At 34.2% G+C, this 15794-nt stretch overlaps 1 protein-coding gene across 1 annotated transcript in view; it reads right to left on the minus strand.

Moving 5' to 3' along the window:
• Positions 1-1615: 1615 nt before the first annotated feature.
• LOC129216558 (regulator of G-protein signaling 20-like) overlaps positions 1616-15794 on the minus strand; it is a 47656-nt gene continuing 33477 nt past the window's right edge. Inside the window, 2 exon segments of the mRNA XM_054850773.1 lie at positions 1616-4172; positions 11606-11772. Of these exon segments, the coding sequence (XP_054706748.1) occupies positions 3963-4172; positions 11606-11772 (377 nt within the window). The 3' untranslated portion in view covers positions 1616-3962.

Below are 15794 nucleotides of genomic sequence, written 5' to 3' on the forward strand. Positions count from 1 at the left end.
CTCAACTATTTATAAATGTTACGCTATGCATGGTCCTGAAAATGTGCAACTACTTGAATTTTGATGTAGATTCAAAATTGAATGTTTTCAAAGTTCAGATGTCCAAAATCTGGCATTTTTGTTCGCAAAAACGAATAACGTTCATTTAAACTAAGTCAATAATAATCATCATCAGTGCACGCTAAACTAGTAAGTGTGCTTCAAATTGTAAAACAAAATGTTTCACTTTCTTCTCAATAGATGGCGTCCATTGTTTATAGACAAGAATCCAAAAATCCGGTTTTTTAAATGTAGTTGTTTGAAAAACAGAAAAAATACGAATTGTTTGGTTATTTTTCGCCGATGATGGTGAAACAAATATTTGAAAGGATGTCTTACTTATGAAGGTTGATGAAGTATTAAAAAAGTTAAGGCGTACCTACAAAAAATACTTATTAATTGATCAGATATTTATCATTTGTTTTAGTGAATTCTAAGGTAATCTGTATTAGTTCGGAGTGCTCGAACATTTATCAATTACAAACAGTTGAGAATAACTTTTCCAGATCATTTGACGCATTAAAGGAAAGACAGAATCTGTAAATGAGTACGGTTATGGAAATTCTGAGTCACTAGTTGATTCATAGTCAAAGAGAGAAATGATGAAGAGCATAGCTTTGAGATCTAAAGGTACATGAACTGGGAAGTAACGTAAGATATGACACAGCCGATAAAGAGTAAACATTTAATCTACAACAGCAGAGAGGATTGAATCAAACTTCGTCTAAAACGGAAAGTTTCAAGTATACTTACTCAAAGTGGACAACTACGTCTTTGCAAAGTTATCTAGAAAATTTGTTTTCGCATTGCAAAGACAAAGAAGGGTTTTTAAAATGCTGCAAGCAATTGATGCGCAACTACTTCGTCTTACAAACTTTTCAACGTCTCAAGTATTATTCATATGAAATATCAAGTTGCTGCAATCAATTCATTCAATAGTTAAATAGAACCTTGATACACAGACAAGTATGATTCGATGGTTCGGCAAGAAATGCTGATTAGGGGTGTGTGAATGTTTATCAATTCAAACGCTTTAGTGTCTGCCCGTCACGTTAGATTTTTCCAATGCAAAAAAGACCGGTATTGCGTTATTGTCCTGACGACTTTTTCCTAAAAGTAAAGTATTGTTGCCAAATGTGTGATAAACTGCCAATTATATAATGTCGCTTAGCATGTCCGACCGAGAACAAATGACCCTTGTCAATCATTTGAGAAGACGAGTCCATTCCTTAAAATAGGTAGAGAAGGAAGAAAGAACGCGTGCCATATTTTGGAGTTTAGCAACATTTTGGCGATATGAAAGAGAAATATACTCCTAGTATATTTTCGTTAGAAATGTTTAAGTTGGCGAAAAAGTAAAAATGACAAGCTTAGCATTCTTTATTGCAACCCTAATGTTCAATTTAAATTAGTTATAGGAGGCATTATACTTGTATTTGAAATTTATGTTTGTCTACTAGCAAAAATTTAATCTTTAGTGGTAAGGTATACTATGTACAATTTCAGCCTTTCTACAACTGTGATTTCACATTGAAAAGTCCCCTATTTCGAACGATAATGTTCTATTGTTTAACATTTCCGATTGGAAATCCCTAACCAATTTAATGAACGAGTCAAGTCTTTTTTTTTTCTTTTTTTGAGATTATAGATTGCAAAAATTTTATTGACCTGTCATTTGCAGACTTAATCATAAAACAAGCAATAATTTTAAGCAAAATTTAGTATATTTTTAAAAGTAGCAATGAAAAACATCACACATCAAATCAGCAACCTTGTCGCAATAAAAATGTTTCTTTGCAGTCAAACTTTCCAACGATCACAAAACTTTTAATTTCTTAAAATTTCTCTGAAATTAATCTCGTAAATAACTCAAACATAAAAGTGTATAGTTGGAACAAAAAAATTACATACCATGAAATAATGAACAAGCTGAAAAAATGAGCATCAAAAAGATCACCGCCTTAAGAAAGGTAAAAGTAAAAAAGAAATATATCATAGAAATAAATATTTTTACAAATATATTAAAAATAGTGCTTGTCACATTAATTTTCCAATTTTCTCCACTTTGATTTACAGTCATTTTCTACTTCAACTCGCCAACGGACAAATCAGTGATGATTGAAAATAAGTTTCTGGAGCAAAGATGAGCATTAAAGTGATTGCAGCAAGCATCAACACGTGCAACGATAACAATTAGTGTGATCCCAATAGACTTCCAACTCATTTCGAAAAGAACTGAACCTACTTTTCAACACAGCAATCCATGAATTCCGTGTGTGAGGGTAATGCGTTTAAAAATATGCAAAGATATCAGTCCTCTTGATGTAATTCTAACTAAAAGGGTAGATAAAAATAAAAACGTTTTACTTTATTTGTCATGTCTGTCATACCGGCAGCATTTAATTTAATTCACACCTCTACCCATGATTGTTTACAAATGCTAGGCCAATATTGTTCTAGGCGGCCTGTAGCCGAGTTGAGAGATATTTACCCTGGACTTTGAGTGCTGCATGTTCAAAATTCATGCTTTAGTGGATTTATACATTATTATTGCGTCACTTTTTCTCCCGAGTACAAATGCGTAGTTTGCTTGCATTTTTTGGTCATCGGAACTGATACTTTCCATGTATGAAGACATTTGTAACACAAAGTAGAGGAAAAATTCTCGATTATTATCTGTAAACGGGACGTGTCTTAAAAGGATCCAGACAACATATTATTCAAACCACAGGTCGACATTTTTAAACTAGTGACTTTGATCAAAGTTGGTCTCTTTTTCCCCTCCGGATCACGTCGAATGGAATGTGTAGACTTCGAGAACAGTCTCAACGGAATGTTTTGAAGAAACAGACAGAGAGAAGAAAAACTCAAAAGAGGTCTTGCTAAGTTGTAAGTTGAGAATGTTGGCTGTTCTTCAAACCAGTTTTTAATTGAATGGAATTGATGGATTTTAACTGGGGTGATTAAGTACAAATGAAATTTGTTTCCAGTTTTGTTCTTACCCAGCCAACGAGCTTTGTACATTGAACTGACTAGATTCGTAATGTCTGAAATCAGACAAGCCGTGAGTGCAAAATTTTCAAAACATTTCTAAATTCTTCTATGCTTTGAAAAGAACAATTAACTGTTCGTCCGTCGTATTTCTATGTACAGTTTCTGACAAGAACCCTCGGAAGAAGTATCGACCCAGAATCAGCTTTCTGCGTTCGAGAGATAAACGCTGTACACAGCCCACAACAAGCATCCAAGAGGTTTCCAAACAGAAGAAACGTACCACAAGCACATGGAATGCAACTGTGAAAACATAAAAGACTTTCTCTCATTCTTTTATAGACTTGAACACTTAATTTTAACCCATTGTGTTTTGCTTTTGTCCATTTACGTTAAACCTCCAATCGAAAACGTATTTGCTTCTATAACTTAACTCACCACGGAGAGTTCTTGAATATAAACTCTTTCCTACCTGATTGAGAATTGATGATATATTTTATACACATATATTCGTAAAATTTAAAATATCAATCACATGCGCTAGTCTTTCGTTGATATAACATCTTACTTTCAATAATCCCACATAGCTCTGGGAAATGAGAGCAGTGTTTGAATAACGTATTCAGATTTCGGAACTCTTCGAGGCATGGAAGTCGACCATTCTGTTGTGCCGGACAACTTCCGTGATGAAGAGTGGTAAGACCACGAATCTACACCGAGTCCCTAAAAATTGCACTGGTGTCTTCAAAAACGGCCACCGTTCTTTCTGGGATTGTATAACGTTTCATATAATTTATTTTGATGCATCTGTTTATGAGTAAATACATAATGTGCATGTATTGGTAACATACGTGTGTGTATGTGTACTTATATAACGAACGATGATCTCAGTTTCGGGATGACAAAGAATAGAAGTAGCAAAGCAGCCACCGTCATCCGACAGAGATAGAGGTCTTGCGGGTGGGCGGAGTCGGGGGGGAAAGCTGCGCCATCTGACGATAGAGAGGGGACCCTACGAACCTAGGGTAGGAGTCCCTGTGCATTAGGGTATAGATCTGCAGCTGAGCTTCATCGAAAGTGTTGGTCGTAGGAGCCATCATGTTCTTGTTGACAATTTCTCGCACTTTGGAATCTAGGCTCACCTGTAACAGAATAAATACTTTTTTGAACATAAGTCTTGACAAAGAACAAATAACTAACAGAAACACAATCTTCAGAGAGGGATAGCGCTACAACGCGATTTAATGTACGCGAAGTGGATATTAAGCAAGTTTTTCCCAAGTAACGTATCTCAGAGCAAACGCGAACTCCTTGCCCACAACACGAGATTTTTCGGAAGCGACGAGCGGGGCGTTAGTATTGACTTCGCTATTGGCTATTACATATTAACTTCGTGAATGGACTTTTATCCCTTGACATCACTGGTTGCGAAAGTTCACACACCGTACCAGTTTAAATCTCACTTTATTAGTGTGCACGAATAAGAACTCCGTTTTTTTTTTTTTTTTTCATTTATTTTCTTTCATTCTAAACATGAAGGTAAATAAGATTGCACCTAAACGCGCTGCTTCATCTAAATTGTGAAGCTACTGAAGATGATAAGAGAAAACGAAAGTTTCTTGCAATTAAAGATAGATTTTGTGAATCGAAACAATATTTGGTGTTATTACATAGCACAGCTTTCTCTTTAAAAATACAATATAAATTTAGTTCCTTATAGTAGGAAACGGTATTATACGGTTTAAGAGTGGTTTAAAGCAGTTTTCCCCTACCGTTTTCAAGTTAGAAATGCTGACTTCGCAGTTTCCACCACGTGGCGACTACTTTCTATGCCAAATACCATCTTTTTGAATATAGCAGCAACCGTTTTGAAGTTAAGAGGGTGGCAAGGGACTTTAGTGGGCACACTGTATATCTATATGTATCTATAGGGTGTTTCAGAAAGGACTCCTAAACTTTGAAATGACATAGCAACAATACAATGAGAGATAGAAAGGTGAAACAAATAATATGTTGGACAGACAGATCTGAAGTTTTTCATGCATCAGTTTTCGAAAGTAGTTCAAAGAATGGACATTAGAGGGCGCTATAGTCAAAAATGCCTTTTAAATAGTGTATGAAAGTATGTTTTCAGAACAGAGGTCAAATCTAATTGCAATAGGTTCGATATAGTCACCTTTCACAGCAGCAATATGACACAATGACGCATCCGAAGGTTCAAAGTCACTGGTCTCTACTGAGATGGATGCTTATGCATCAAGCATTGCAGCCGGTTAACTTCGAAATGTACCCCTTCGATTGCATCATGTTACTACTGTGAACAGGGCATGCCGATGGGAGGTTTCGGGAGGTCATTGTAAAAAAAAATGTCCTTTCGGCAAATTTTGTCTGACGATTCGGCAAAATTATCGCTATTCGGTAAAATTTTCGTTATTCGGCAAAATTTTCATCATTCCGCGAAATTTGAAGTTCCATTCGGCAGAATTATGATCATTCGGCGAAATTTTTAGTTTAGTTCCACTCTGCAAAGTTATCATCATTTGGCAAAATTTGGAGTTCTACTCGGCAAATTGAAAATTTCTGCCCTCCCAAAAATTTAAGTTCGTGTCGTCCCTAACTGTGAAAGGTGACTATATATCAAAACCATTACAATGAGAATTGACCTCTATTTAATAAATCCACTTTCATGCCCTATTTAAAAGCCTTTTGTGATTACGGTGACCTCTACAACCCAATTTCAAAATAATAAAATATCAGAGCTGTTTAAACAAAACTTGTCACTGAGTCAGGGAAAATTGATGCAGGTTAATTAAATAAAGTAAAACATGTTATGAATGAATGGGTGAACAATTTCAGCAACTTAAAAGATATTATTTTAACAATATAGGGGTCGTTAACAAATTTGAAAATTATGTTGGTTTTTTTATATGGGTCATAAAATTAGAATAATCAATTCATTTAATGTAAATTTAAAAAGTAGCAATAATATTTGCATACCTGTTAACTGCGTAAGTTGTGACAAGTGTAAAGCTTAGCGCTTAATAAAACTGTTCGTAATTCTTTTGCTGAAAATGGGTTGTTGGCGTGATAAAATCGGACACAAGGAAATTGCTTATTGTACCCTAGTTTAAAGTCAAAAAAAAAAAAAAAATCATTAAATCTTAGATTAAAAGAAGGATTTACTATCTACGTTCTCGAAGATTTTAAAGGAAAATATTAGGATGGACAAATTAAAAAATAACCGAAGTAAATGAGGAAGAAAGCTTGCAGCAGCTGGTAGAGATGAACGCAAATTATAGTGAATTGTCCAAAATAATGGTTTTAAAAATCCCTCTTATGTCCATAAGTGTTGTAAATAATCTGTAGTTATCGTGTCCAAGTCAACTACACTTGGAAAATTGCGTAAACTGCAGTTGCAATTGCGGATCTTGGAAGTAAAACCAAAGATGAACATAAAGCAGAGACGTGCCCAACTCGTCCTGGATCAAAGAGAAGCTCATCTAAGGGCAACAAGTCTGGAAAGTATTTTGTTCTGTGCTGAATCTTTATTTGAAATATCTGTTGAAGAAAGAAGTGTTCGGGTTTGGCATTAGAAAAGCGAAGCGCTTGAGAAAACTTGTGCAAGACGTTCTCTCAAGTTGATCCATCCTTCATGGTATGGGGAGGCACGAGAGATGTTGGAACTGGGCAATTGTATTACAATAAATAAATAAATAAAATAAAAATGTTTATTCTGCTGTTTATAAAGATATACTGGATTACTGCATGATACTCTTTTCTGAGGCACAGCAGGGACACATTCAGTGACATATTTATCTTTCAGCAAGATTCCGTTTTGGTCACATGTATAAATCGACTCTCCTATTTTAAGCAGAAAGAAGGATTTCGGCATTAAATTGGCCAAGCAACTCTACCGCATCTCAATACCATTCAAAATTAATGGCATCGTCAAATTTAAAGTAAAAGCTTCAAGACCTAGAGCCCGTTAACAAAGCTGAACTCATTACCGCATTGAAGAGGTTATGGAAAGAGTAGCAGTAGCCTTGAATGTAAACTACTGGAGGAATTTATATCTGAAAGGAATTAAAGATATGATTCTTGCAAAAAATGAAGCTACAAAATATTGATATTATTTCGTTTAAAAATGTTTTTCGAAATTTAATTTTAATACTAGCTGCGTGCCCGGCGTTGCACGGGCTACTTAAAAAATGAAAGAGATGTCCAATTGATGTTTTTGTATTACTCTGACATCAGTTTCTAAAGCGCTAAGGAGTAAATAAATATGCGTAATGCAAGGTTTGCAAAACACCAGTAGAGCATATTTTTGGCAAAAATCTCTTTAAAGTTAATCATAGTTATCAATAATGCAAGTTATGAGTATTTTCAGTTAGCACAAAAGATGAAAATATATGCATTATCAATTATAATCTGTGCTCACTTTAAACTGAATGAAATCTGATAGACTATACCTGAAACATTTGTATGTACAATTAAGATCAGCTTTTTACATAAAATGACACATACTTTTTGGTTGATTACGTGAAACTAAAGCACCAAGACTAAATAACTACTAATAAGCATTAATTTAATACCAAGTCATCAGATTCCAATTTAGCTTTAGTTAAAATCCTTAAAAACAATCTTTTTTGTTCAACTCTGTTTCACTTAAAGAAATCCAAACAATCTTAATTTAACATGTTCTTTTAACGATACAAACTGTATTTCAAAAATAGAAACAGGAAAGAAAAAGAAAGTTATTGCAATTCGAAAACTCACCCATGTAACGGGAAAAAGTGCAACAAAATAAAAATAATTAGTCTCATATCCTAAATGTATCAAAATATGAGGCCGGTGAATGATAAACTTATACTACAATCAATAAACATAGCTAAAGAAACAACTTTTATATGAGGAAAAGAGTTAAGAACGTTGAATGTAAAAAATAAAAAAAAGGACAGACGATAACACATCGTTCAATAAGTCCCGAGACTAACAATGAAAACAACATTTTTTTTTTAAAATCATTTTTATTCGTCAATATAATCTCCTTTTAGAGTGACACAATCTTTCCAGCGCCTTTCCAATATTTCTATTCCATGCTTATAGAAGGATTTCTCCTTTGCCTCAAAATAAGCTTCTGTTTCGGCAATGACCTCCTCATTCGAGCCGAATTTTTTCCCCTGGAGCATTTTTTTCAGATCTGCAAAGAGCCAGTAGTCGCTAGGGGCTAAATCTGGCGAATACGGGGGGTGGGGAAGCAAATCAAAGCCCAACTCATTAATTTTTGCCATTGTTTTCATGGACTTGTGGCATGGCGCATTATCCTGATGAAAAAGGATTTTTTTCTTTTTCATATGCGGTCGTTTCGCCGCAATCTCCTCCTTCAAACGTACCAACAAGTCAACATAATAATCGCTATTGATGGATTTGCCTTTTTCCAGGTAGTCAATGAAAATGACGCCATTTGTATCCCAAAAAACAGACGCCAAGACTTTGCCAGCAGACTGCTGCGTTTTTGGACGCTTTGGGCGGCTTTCTCCAGCCATGCGCCACTCAGATGATTGCCGCTTCGACTCCGGAGTGAAATGGTGTATCCACGTTTCATCCATGGTCACGTATCGGCGCAGGAAATTTTTTTTATCGTGATTGAATATCGATAAACAGCTCTCTGAGTCGTCAATTCGTTGCTGTTTTTGCTCCATTGAAAGCAATCGCGGCACCCACTTTGAAAAAACCTTTTTCATGCTCAATTTTTCATGAAGGATTTTAAACACGCTTCCAGATGATATTTGTATCATTTCTGCAATCTCACGGAGCTTCACTTTGCGATTTTTCATTACTATTTTTAACGTTTCACTCACATTTTCCGGTGTAACGGCTTCCGGTGTAAACTCAGCAAACCAACGACAAATCGTTGATTTGGATGGACAGGAGTCCTGGTAATGTTTTTCAAGCCATTGCTGGGCTTCTACGGTGTTTTTACCCATTAAAAAACAATGTTTAATTAACACGCGAAACTCGCTTTTTTCCATTTTTCAAACTAATAACAAAATCACTTTACTCTAACCTCTATAACTCTGCTGTTTGTTGTTCAATCGACGTGAAATTTTTACACGTTTCATGTAAAGGTTATGTCTCTAGGGAAACGTGGCTAGTTTGGTACTACTAGCGCCATCTATGGGTTAGTCTCGGGACTTATTGAACGATGTGTTAAAATAAAGGCTATATCCGATTAGAGCAACCAATTTTAAACTAATTTGAAATGAAATTCTGGATGGAAACGTTGTTTTAAGATTTGGACAGCAGCCAAAAAAATCTCTTTTAAAACAATTATTAGAATTTTATTTGCTCATACGCAAAATGGCAACAGGAAAGAAATAAAAATTCCTAAATAACGTTATGTTAATTAACGTTTTAATTAATATCTCCGCTAATTAAAGTCGCACAATTACGAGATTGGTCCTATTGTTTTCTTTGGAAAATTTCGAATTGATCGGTATCTCGTTTGACTCTCGATTCGCAGCGGTTCTCGAGAAGATAGATCTTCAGACAGACAGACAGACAGACGCGAACAGATTTTAATATTATAGTGGATGGATTCTATTCTTTTTTTTTTTTTTTTTTTGACTTAATGAGAAATATCATCACTATAAACTTTTGGATAATTCTGTCTGAGATGATTTTTTAATAAAGTTTATTTGAAGTGTTATGTACCCTTTAGTGTCTAAGAAAGGCGGCACGTCCATTTAAATACCTACTTTGTTCTTATATTTTGATTGAATTAAGCTTTTTCCTCTAAAAATAAAAGTATTCTTTTTTTTTTTTTTGAATTTGGGTTGTATAATGTTTAATCTTTGAACTATTTTTGAAAACCGGCATATAAAAAAAAATTAGACCTGTCTGTCCAACATACCACTTGCTTCACCTTTCTGTTTCTCATTGTTTTCTCGTTCCATCCAGAGGCTGCTGTTTTGTCCTTGTAGTGGAATCGTCAGTGTGGAATAGAGAACAACCGAGCTGGAGGCAGATGTCTTACCATTGAAGCTGAGAGGGCCAACAAACTGGTAGATAAAGTAAATTTATCTCACCAGCGAGAGACTACAGACATGGTGCGGCTAACTCTTAAATTGCAGGCAAACTAGGGTAAGCTATGGAGGTCGGAGTACGGGGGGGGGGGAACATGTCCTATCTACTGCCATTGTCGCGTTAGAAGTAACTGTGAGAAAGTGGATGCAAGATTCTTGATGACATAACATGTTACCATGATTACCTGTTATTGAATCATTTATTATGAAAGAAATTAACTATTCATTTATGCAGAATCAGATAAATATAAATAAAATTATCCATTTAATGCTTTTTTTTTTTTTTTTTTTTTTGCTTTTGGAACGATTTACTTCAAAAAAATAGTCATATTTGTTGTGGATAATCTAAAGATTTAAATGAAAATGCATGAAAGTTTCCCAAAATAGACAAACATTTCCTATTTTGAAGTAGCATGAAATTCAAATAATAGCTGAATATTTTTCACCAAATATTTCTTATTTGGAAAAATACGGTATTTGGTGCATTTCTAACAATAATTATTATTTATTTACATATTATTTTTCTAAATTTCAATAGATTCAATGTTTGCACAGAATGTCAGATTGTGTTTCGTCAGCACATTATAAGACTAATTTTAAACAGTTGAAATTTGTTTGTAATTCGATAAAAAAAGTTTGACAATTTCTGTATCTCACAATATTGCAGACACTATTTCTCGGTACACCAAGATGGCGGCTGGTTACGGTTATCGCATTGAGAAATTCCCCGTCCGTCCTGCTATTCCTACATCCATGGGGGAAGCAGTAAGTTAAAACCTCCAAGTCTGGCTAAAGCAGAACTACATGTAAACTGGATCAGTTTGTTTTCACTCTCAGCTTCAATGAGATGACATTTGCCTTCAGCTCGGTTATTTCCTATTCCAGACTGACGAGCCCATAAGAAGGGCGAAACAAGAAGGGGGGGGTCTTTGGAAGGGGTAACCGAGACACCAATATATTGTATGTAGTTCTGCTTTAGCCCTGGCTTAGAGGTGGCAACTCAATGCTTAACACCCTGTATCTTGTCTATCTGCGTGCGTGTGAAATCAAATAAAGACACCTTCCATGAAAAATTTTTCGCCATTCCGCTGCATGAAAGAATAATTATTCCCTATCACGGCATTGCACGAGGCTGAGAGTAGATGTCAGCAGGCAACTATTGCCAGGTTGCGTTCGGGTCATCTGCGTGCCCAACGTCATGCGGGACAGAAAGCTTATCCCCTTTGCACGAAGTGCAACATCATTGAGGATACTCCATCACATATTTTAATGCACATAGGATGTGATAGGAGCCAACTAAACTCTAACCCTGGTGCAGTATTTGGGTGTCTGCGAGATTTCGGGTTAACGGACCTGATTTAGATGCTGCTGTCAGTCAAGTGAGACAAGTAACACACACACATTATTTCCAGGATACCCTCATCAGAAGAGATGGGGGGGGGATACAGAAATAAGAGTCAAGTGATCAAAGTTAAGTTAAAGTTATTTACCTCCTTTGGTGAGAGTATCGAAACATAATCTTCGTATATGAGCCTGGCTTTCTCTTCGACCAGTTCAGGATTTTTCTCCCTCTTCAGGTCTTCGCACGCCAACCAGAACAAAATGTTCTCTTCACTGTATTCGCAACGTAGGAATTCTCGGAACACCCTGCGGCCAGCTATAGAACAAAGGAATAGATTAAAGGACGAGCAATATGGCCTGAATGCAAGAGAATACGATTCACAAAATTGCAAACACTTTCATACGTATGTTTTGGGGATTACAAAGAATGTCTTTATCAACGTTCGACCACGTTTGTCATAGGAAAGTGGCAGACGTCCAGTTAATACTATCCTATCTGAATCAAGGAGGATAGAAGAAAGGTTAGACGCTCAACGCAACAAAACCTGAAGCTAAAACCGTAACCGGTTCTAACTGGCGAGGGGAAAAGTCTACCCAAAACATTCGGCTTTAAAGGGCTTTATCAGTGCTATTTTACCTAGAATGCTGTGTTTAATAGTGAATATTTTCTGTTGATTTAACTAAAATGTCCGCTTGTGTTGCGTATGGGTGTATAAACAGACCGGGAAACAAGCTTCCAGGGATCTCTTTCGTGCCATTATAAAAGAATATTTAAATGGTTTAGGTATTGGAAAAAAAATATTGAAAAAAAAAGCAATTCACTTAGACAATTATATTCCAAATTATTGCACTTTAAAGGGCATTAGTGGGTAACACAAAGGGTTAGACATTTTGCAGGCAAGAAGTCATTTATGCCAGGACAGTGGAAAAAATGGCAAAAACAGAATTAGAGAAAGTTGAATTGAGTTCTGTTGACAAAGATATAGGAATGAAATTTTTTAGCTATCAATTTTATTATTTATTATATTTATTCATAATTTGGAAAATTTGCGTTTAGTAACAAAAGTAATCCTTTTAAACCTCCACCACAACATGTTGCAATATAATGCAGTAAAATTTTTCTATGAGCCTATTTCTTTTAAACATAAAATTTCAGATAAGTAAATTTTTTTAAAAATTAGGTTTGGCACATTTCTGCCAAAGATAGGGAAAAAAAAATTCTAAAAGTGTCCTGCAAAAGTATTTTTTTGCCCATATTTGCCAAAATGGCAAAACTAGATTTGCTTCATTTATGGGGATTGCATATAACGTGTTTAATATCATAGTAATTTCAACTGCATTCTAATAATTTTCATGTTTTTGTGCCTGAAATATTAAATTGCATCAGTGGAACAGTAATCCATTGTTTTAGTAAAATGCTTTTCTTTTTTACTTTATGAATGCAGAAAGAAAGTGGAAAGTAAAAAGCAATAAAAATCAACTCACTGACTTTGGTATAAAATATTAAACTGTCCTAACTATTAAATAAGAAATTCTCATCTTTTGATTTTTAGCAGGGAAGTAGTGTAAATTTTGCAATGTCAACAGAGTAATAAAAATTATAAGAGGTCAACTATGATTATATAGTGTAAAATATAAATGTGATAAAATGTATAATTCATACTAAATGAAATTTTACTATTGATAATTACTCCAAAAAATAGTCAAAGCTCATTCAAATTCAGTTGGATGGATCCGGTATATCAGGACATTTTTTTAAACATCGCAATATGCAAGTTTTAAATCGTTATCTATTTCCCCTAGTTTATTTTAAATTGTTTTAATTTATATTAATGAAGAACCTAGTCTTGGTCTGCTTTAATTTAAGTTTCAATTGTATTATTCAAATTGTACACTTGTTGTACTTGTTTTCCCAGTTTTTGCCACTATCCTGGCAAAAATAACCCTTTGCGGGCAGGACGACCAACTTCATCAAAAATTTAAACTGTTAAAACTTTTTCCAGATTTCATTTAGATTTTCAAGCTATTTAATTTTGACAGAAAATAGTCAAATAATATAGAAAATAATTTTTTTCTCTAAAGAAATAATACGTTTTTTTCCCCTGACTGGGGAAATTGATACCCGAGGAAAAGTAGTTGAGAACTGGCAATGTCTAGTCCTTTTAGACAATCAGCCTTTGCATTTATTTTCCTGTCTCAAATACAAATTCAATTTTTATTTCAAAAAAAAGTAACAATCTTTGGAAGCATTCGTTTAAGCAAGTTTAATATTACATTTATTTTAAGCTAGATGTCAAAGAAAACCAAAACTAAGATTTAATTAAAGCATGTTTAATATCTTTTATTAATTTTCTGACGGCAAAATTAAAAAAACTACATAAGTTGTCTGTAAAAATTCCATTTTTTGTTCCCTTTTGAGTTCTGGCAAAAAATCTATTTTTGCTGGAAGGGGAAAACCGTGGTTTTTTTCACCCGTGGCGAAATACTTGCCAACCCGGGCAACACAACTTGAATAACTCATTTCTTGTTCGAAATATCTCTACTAGAACCATAGAAAAAAGAGGATAGGGCACATATTTTTTTAAATGCAAGAAAACTATAAATTTGCTACATCATATTATGATATATAATGATGATTCATCCTATTTTAATTGTCACAATTTACAAAAAGGTTAATATTCCAGAAATACAGTGCGTAAAAATGTCTCATTTGTGCAAATGGCTTAAGCAATACATAAATTTTGAACTACAAGGCAGATTTTTTTTTAAACTAAACTTATTGAAGAGAGCTCTTGACAAAGAAAATGTAATAGAAAAATTATTTAAATTTTTGGCTATTTTAAGGGTATTTTTTAAGAAATTTAAATTTTTGTCATACATTTGTGTTTTACTTTCAATGTATCAATATTTGTTGTGTATAATAAAGACATTTTCTGTACTCGGTACATTCTGCAGTTCTTTGAAACAATGTGCATTCTGTAGTTCTTTCAAACAATGTTCAAAATTTAAGATTAAAGGCATCCACATTTTTTAGTACTATAATTTATTTCTTATGTGTTTATACTCTAATTCTAACTAAGCACAGTTTTAGACATACTTTTTCATTAATTAAGTGCGTTTAAGCTTCTGAAATTGTGTGGTAATCGGGGGGAAATAAATAACTACTCTATATTCAAAAAATGCATTCACTATCAACAAAAATAAATAAAAATAAGAAAAAAATCTCAAAGAAATAGCTTTTTTCATTGTTGTATCTGATTAAATAAAGCATTTTTTTTTTTTTTTTTTTTTTTGCTCGGACAATAAAAAATTATAAAAGTGCCGCACATTTGTTTCTCTTTCTAAACGTTTTCCCTATTACTCTACATTGAATACCATTGCTTTCTTGGGTAGAGTTCGCGCAGCAAGTTTACGGCTTCGGGCGTCTCCCCTTTCTTCTATCCTCCTTGATCTGAATGAGTTTATCAAGGGAAAAGGAAAAACTTAAGGCCCGTGTTTCGTTCATTTCGAAGTGTCTTCGCTTGTAATTTTGTAAAGTGGCTATTTCTGAAAACTAAGATTCGCCTTTTTCATTAGTGGTCAAACAGTATAAAATATAGTGAATGTATGGGTTCAAATAGTAAGCGTGCATCCGCAAAATGCTTCTCTTAGATTACTCATATCTCGAAGCTCACAATTTCACATCGACTACTAAAGGAGTGTCTTGCAACCTCAACACATACATATACGCAATTTATTTTGTGATTTTTTTATATCACAAATGGCAATTTAACATTTAATAACTACTCTAATATACTTGGGGGGGGGGGGGGGACATCTGCGTTTTCTTTACATGCTCCAAAAAGTATGGGATTGCATTGAAATCAGTAAAAAAAAAAAGTTTCCGTCGGCATTTTTCGTAGCACAACTTATGATGATAGTTCAAATAATTTGAAGTATAATAGTGGTAGTATTTCAGCAAAATTTGAAAAATATACAAAATTCATTCACCATTACCGCTGGTGTGGCAACAGATATTAGAGCCTTGATCTTTTTAAAGGTTTTAAGTTACCTTGTTAGAAGCAGCAGCTTACATTATCCAGTTATTTACATACATTTTTTTCTAAAATCTTCTTCCACTAAAGTCTAGGTCTATATTATGTTCATGAATAACTTCTGTTTTAGTTTTTTTTCTCCTAATTTAATCGTAAGAACCTCACTAAGTAGGATTTGTTTTGTCAATGATCAACCTGGAAAGTTCATTTTCAGTTCAAAGCCTAATATTTTTTATTCAAGGTACATGAAAATTGAAGTTTGGAATTATTTCTATTCGTCAGAAGACGTGGAACACCGAAAGAG

The sequence above is a fragment of the Uloborus diversus genome, chromosome 2 (assembly GCF_026930045.1).
Source record: "Uloborus diversus isolate 005 chromosome 2, Udiv.v.3.1, whole genome shotgun sequence".
NCBI lineage: Eukaryota > Metazoa > Arthropoda > Arachnida > Araneae > Uloboridae > Uloborus > Uloborus diversus.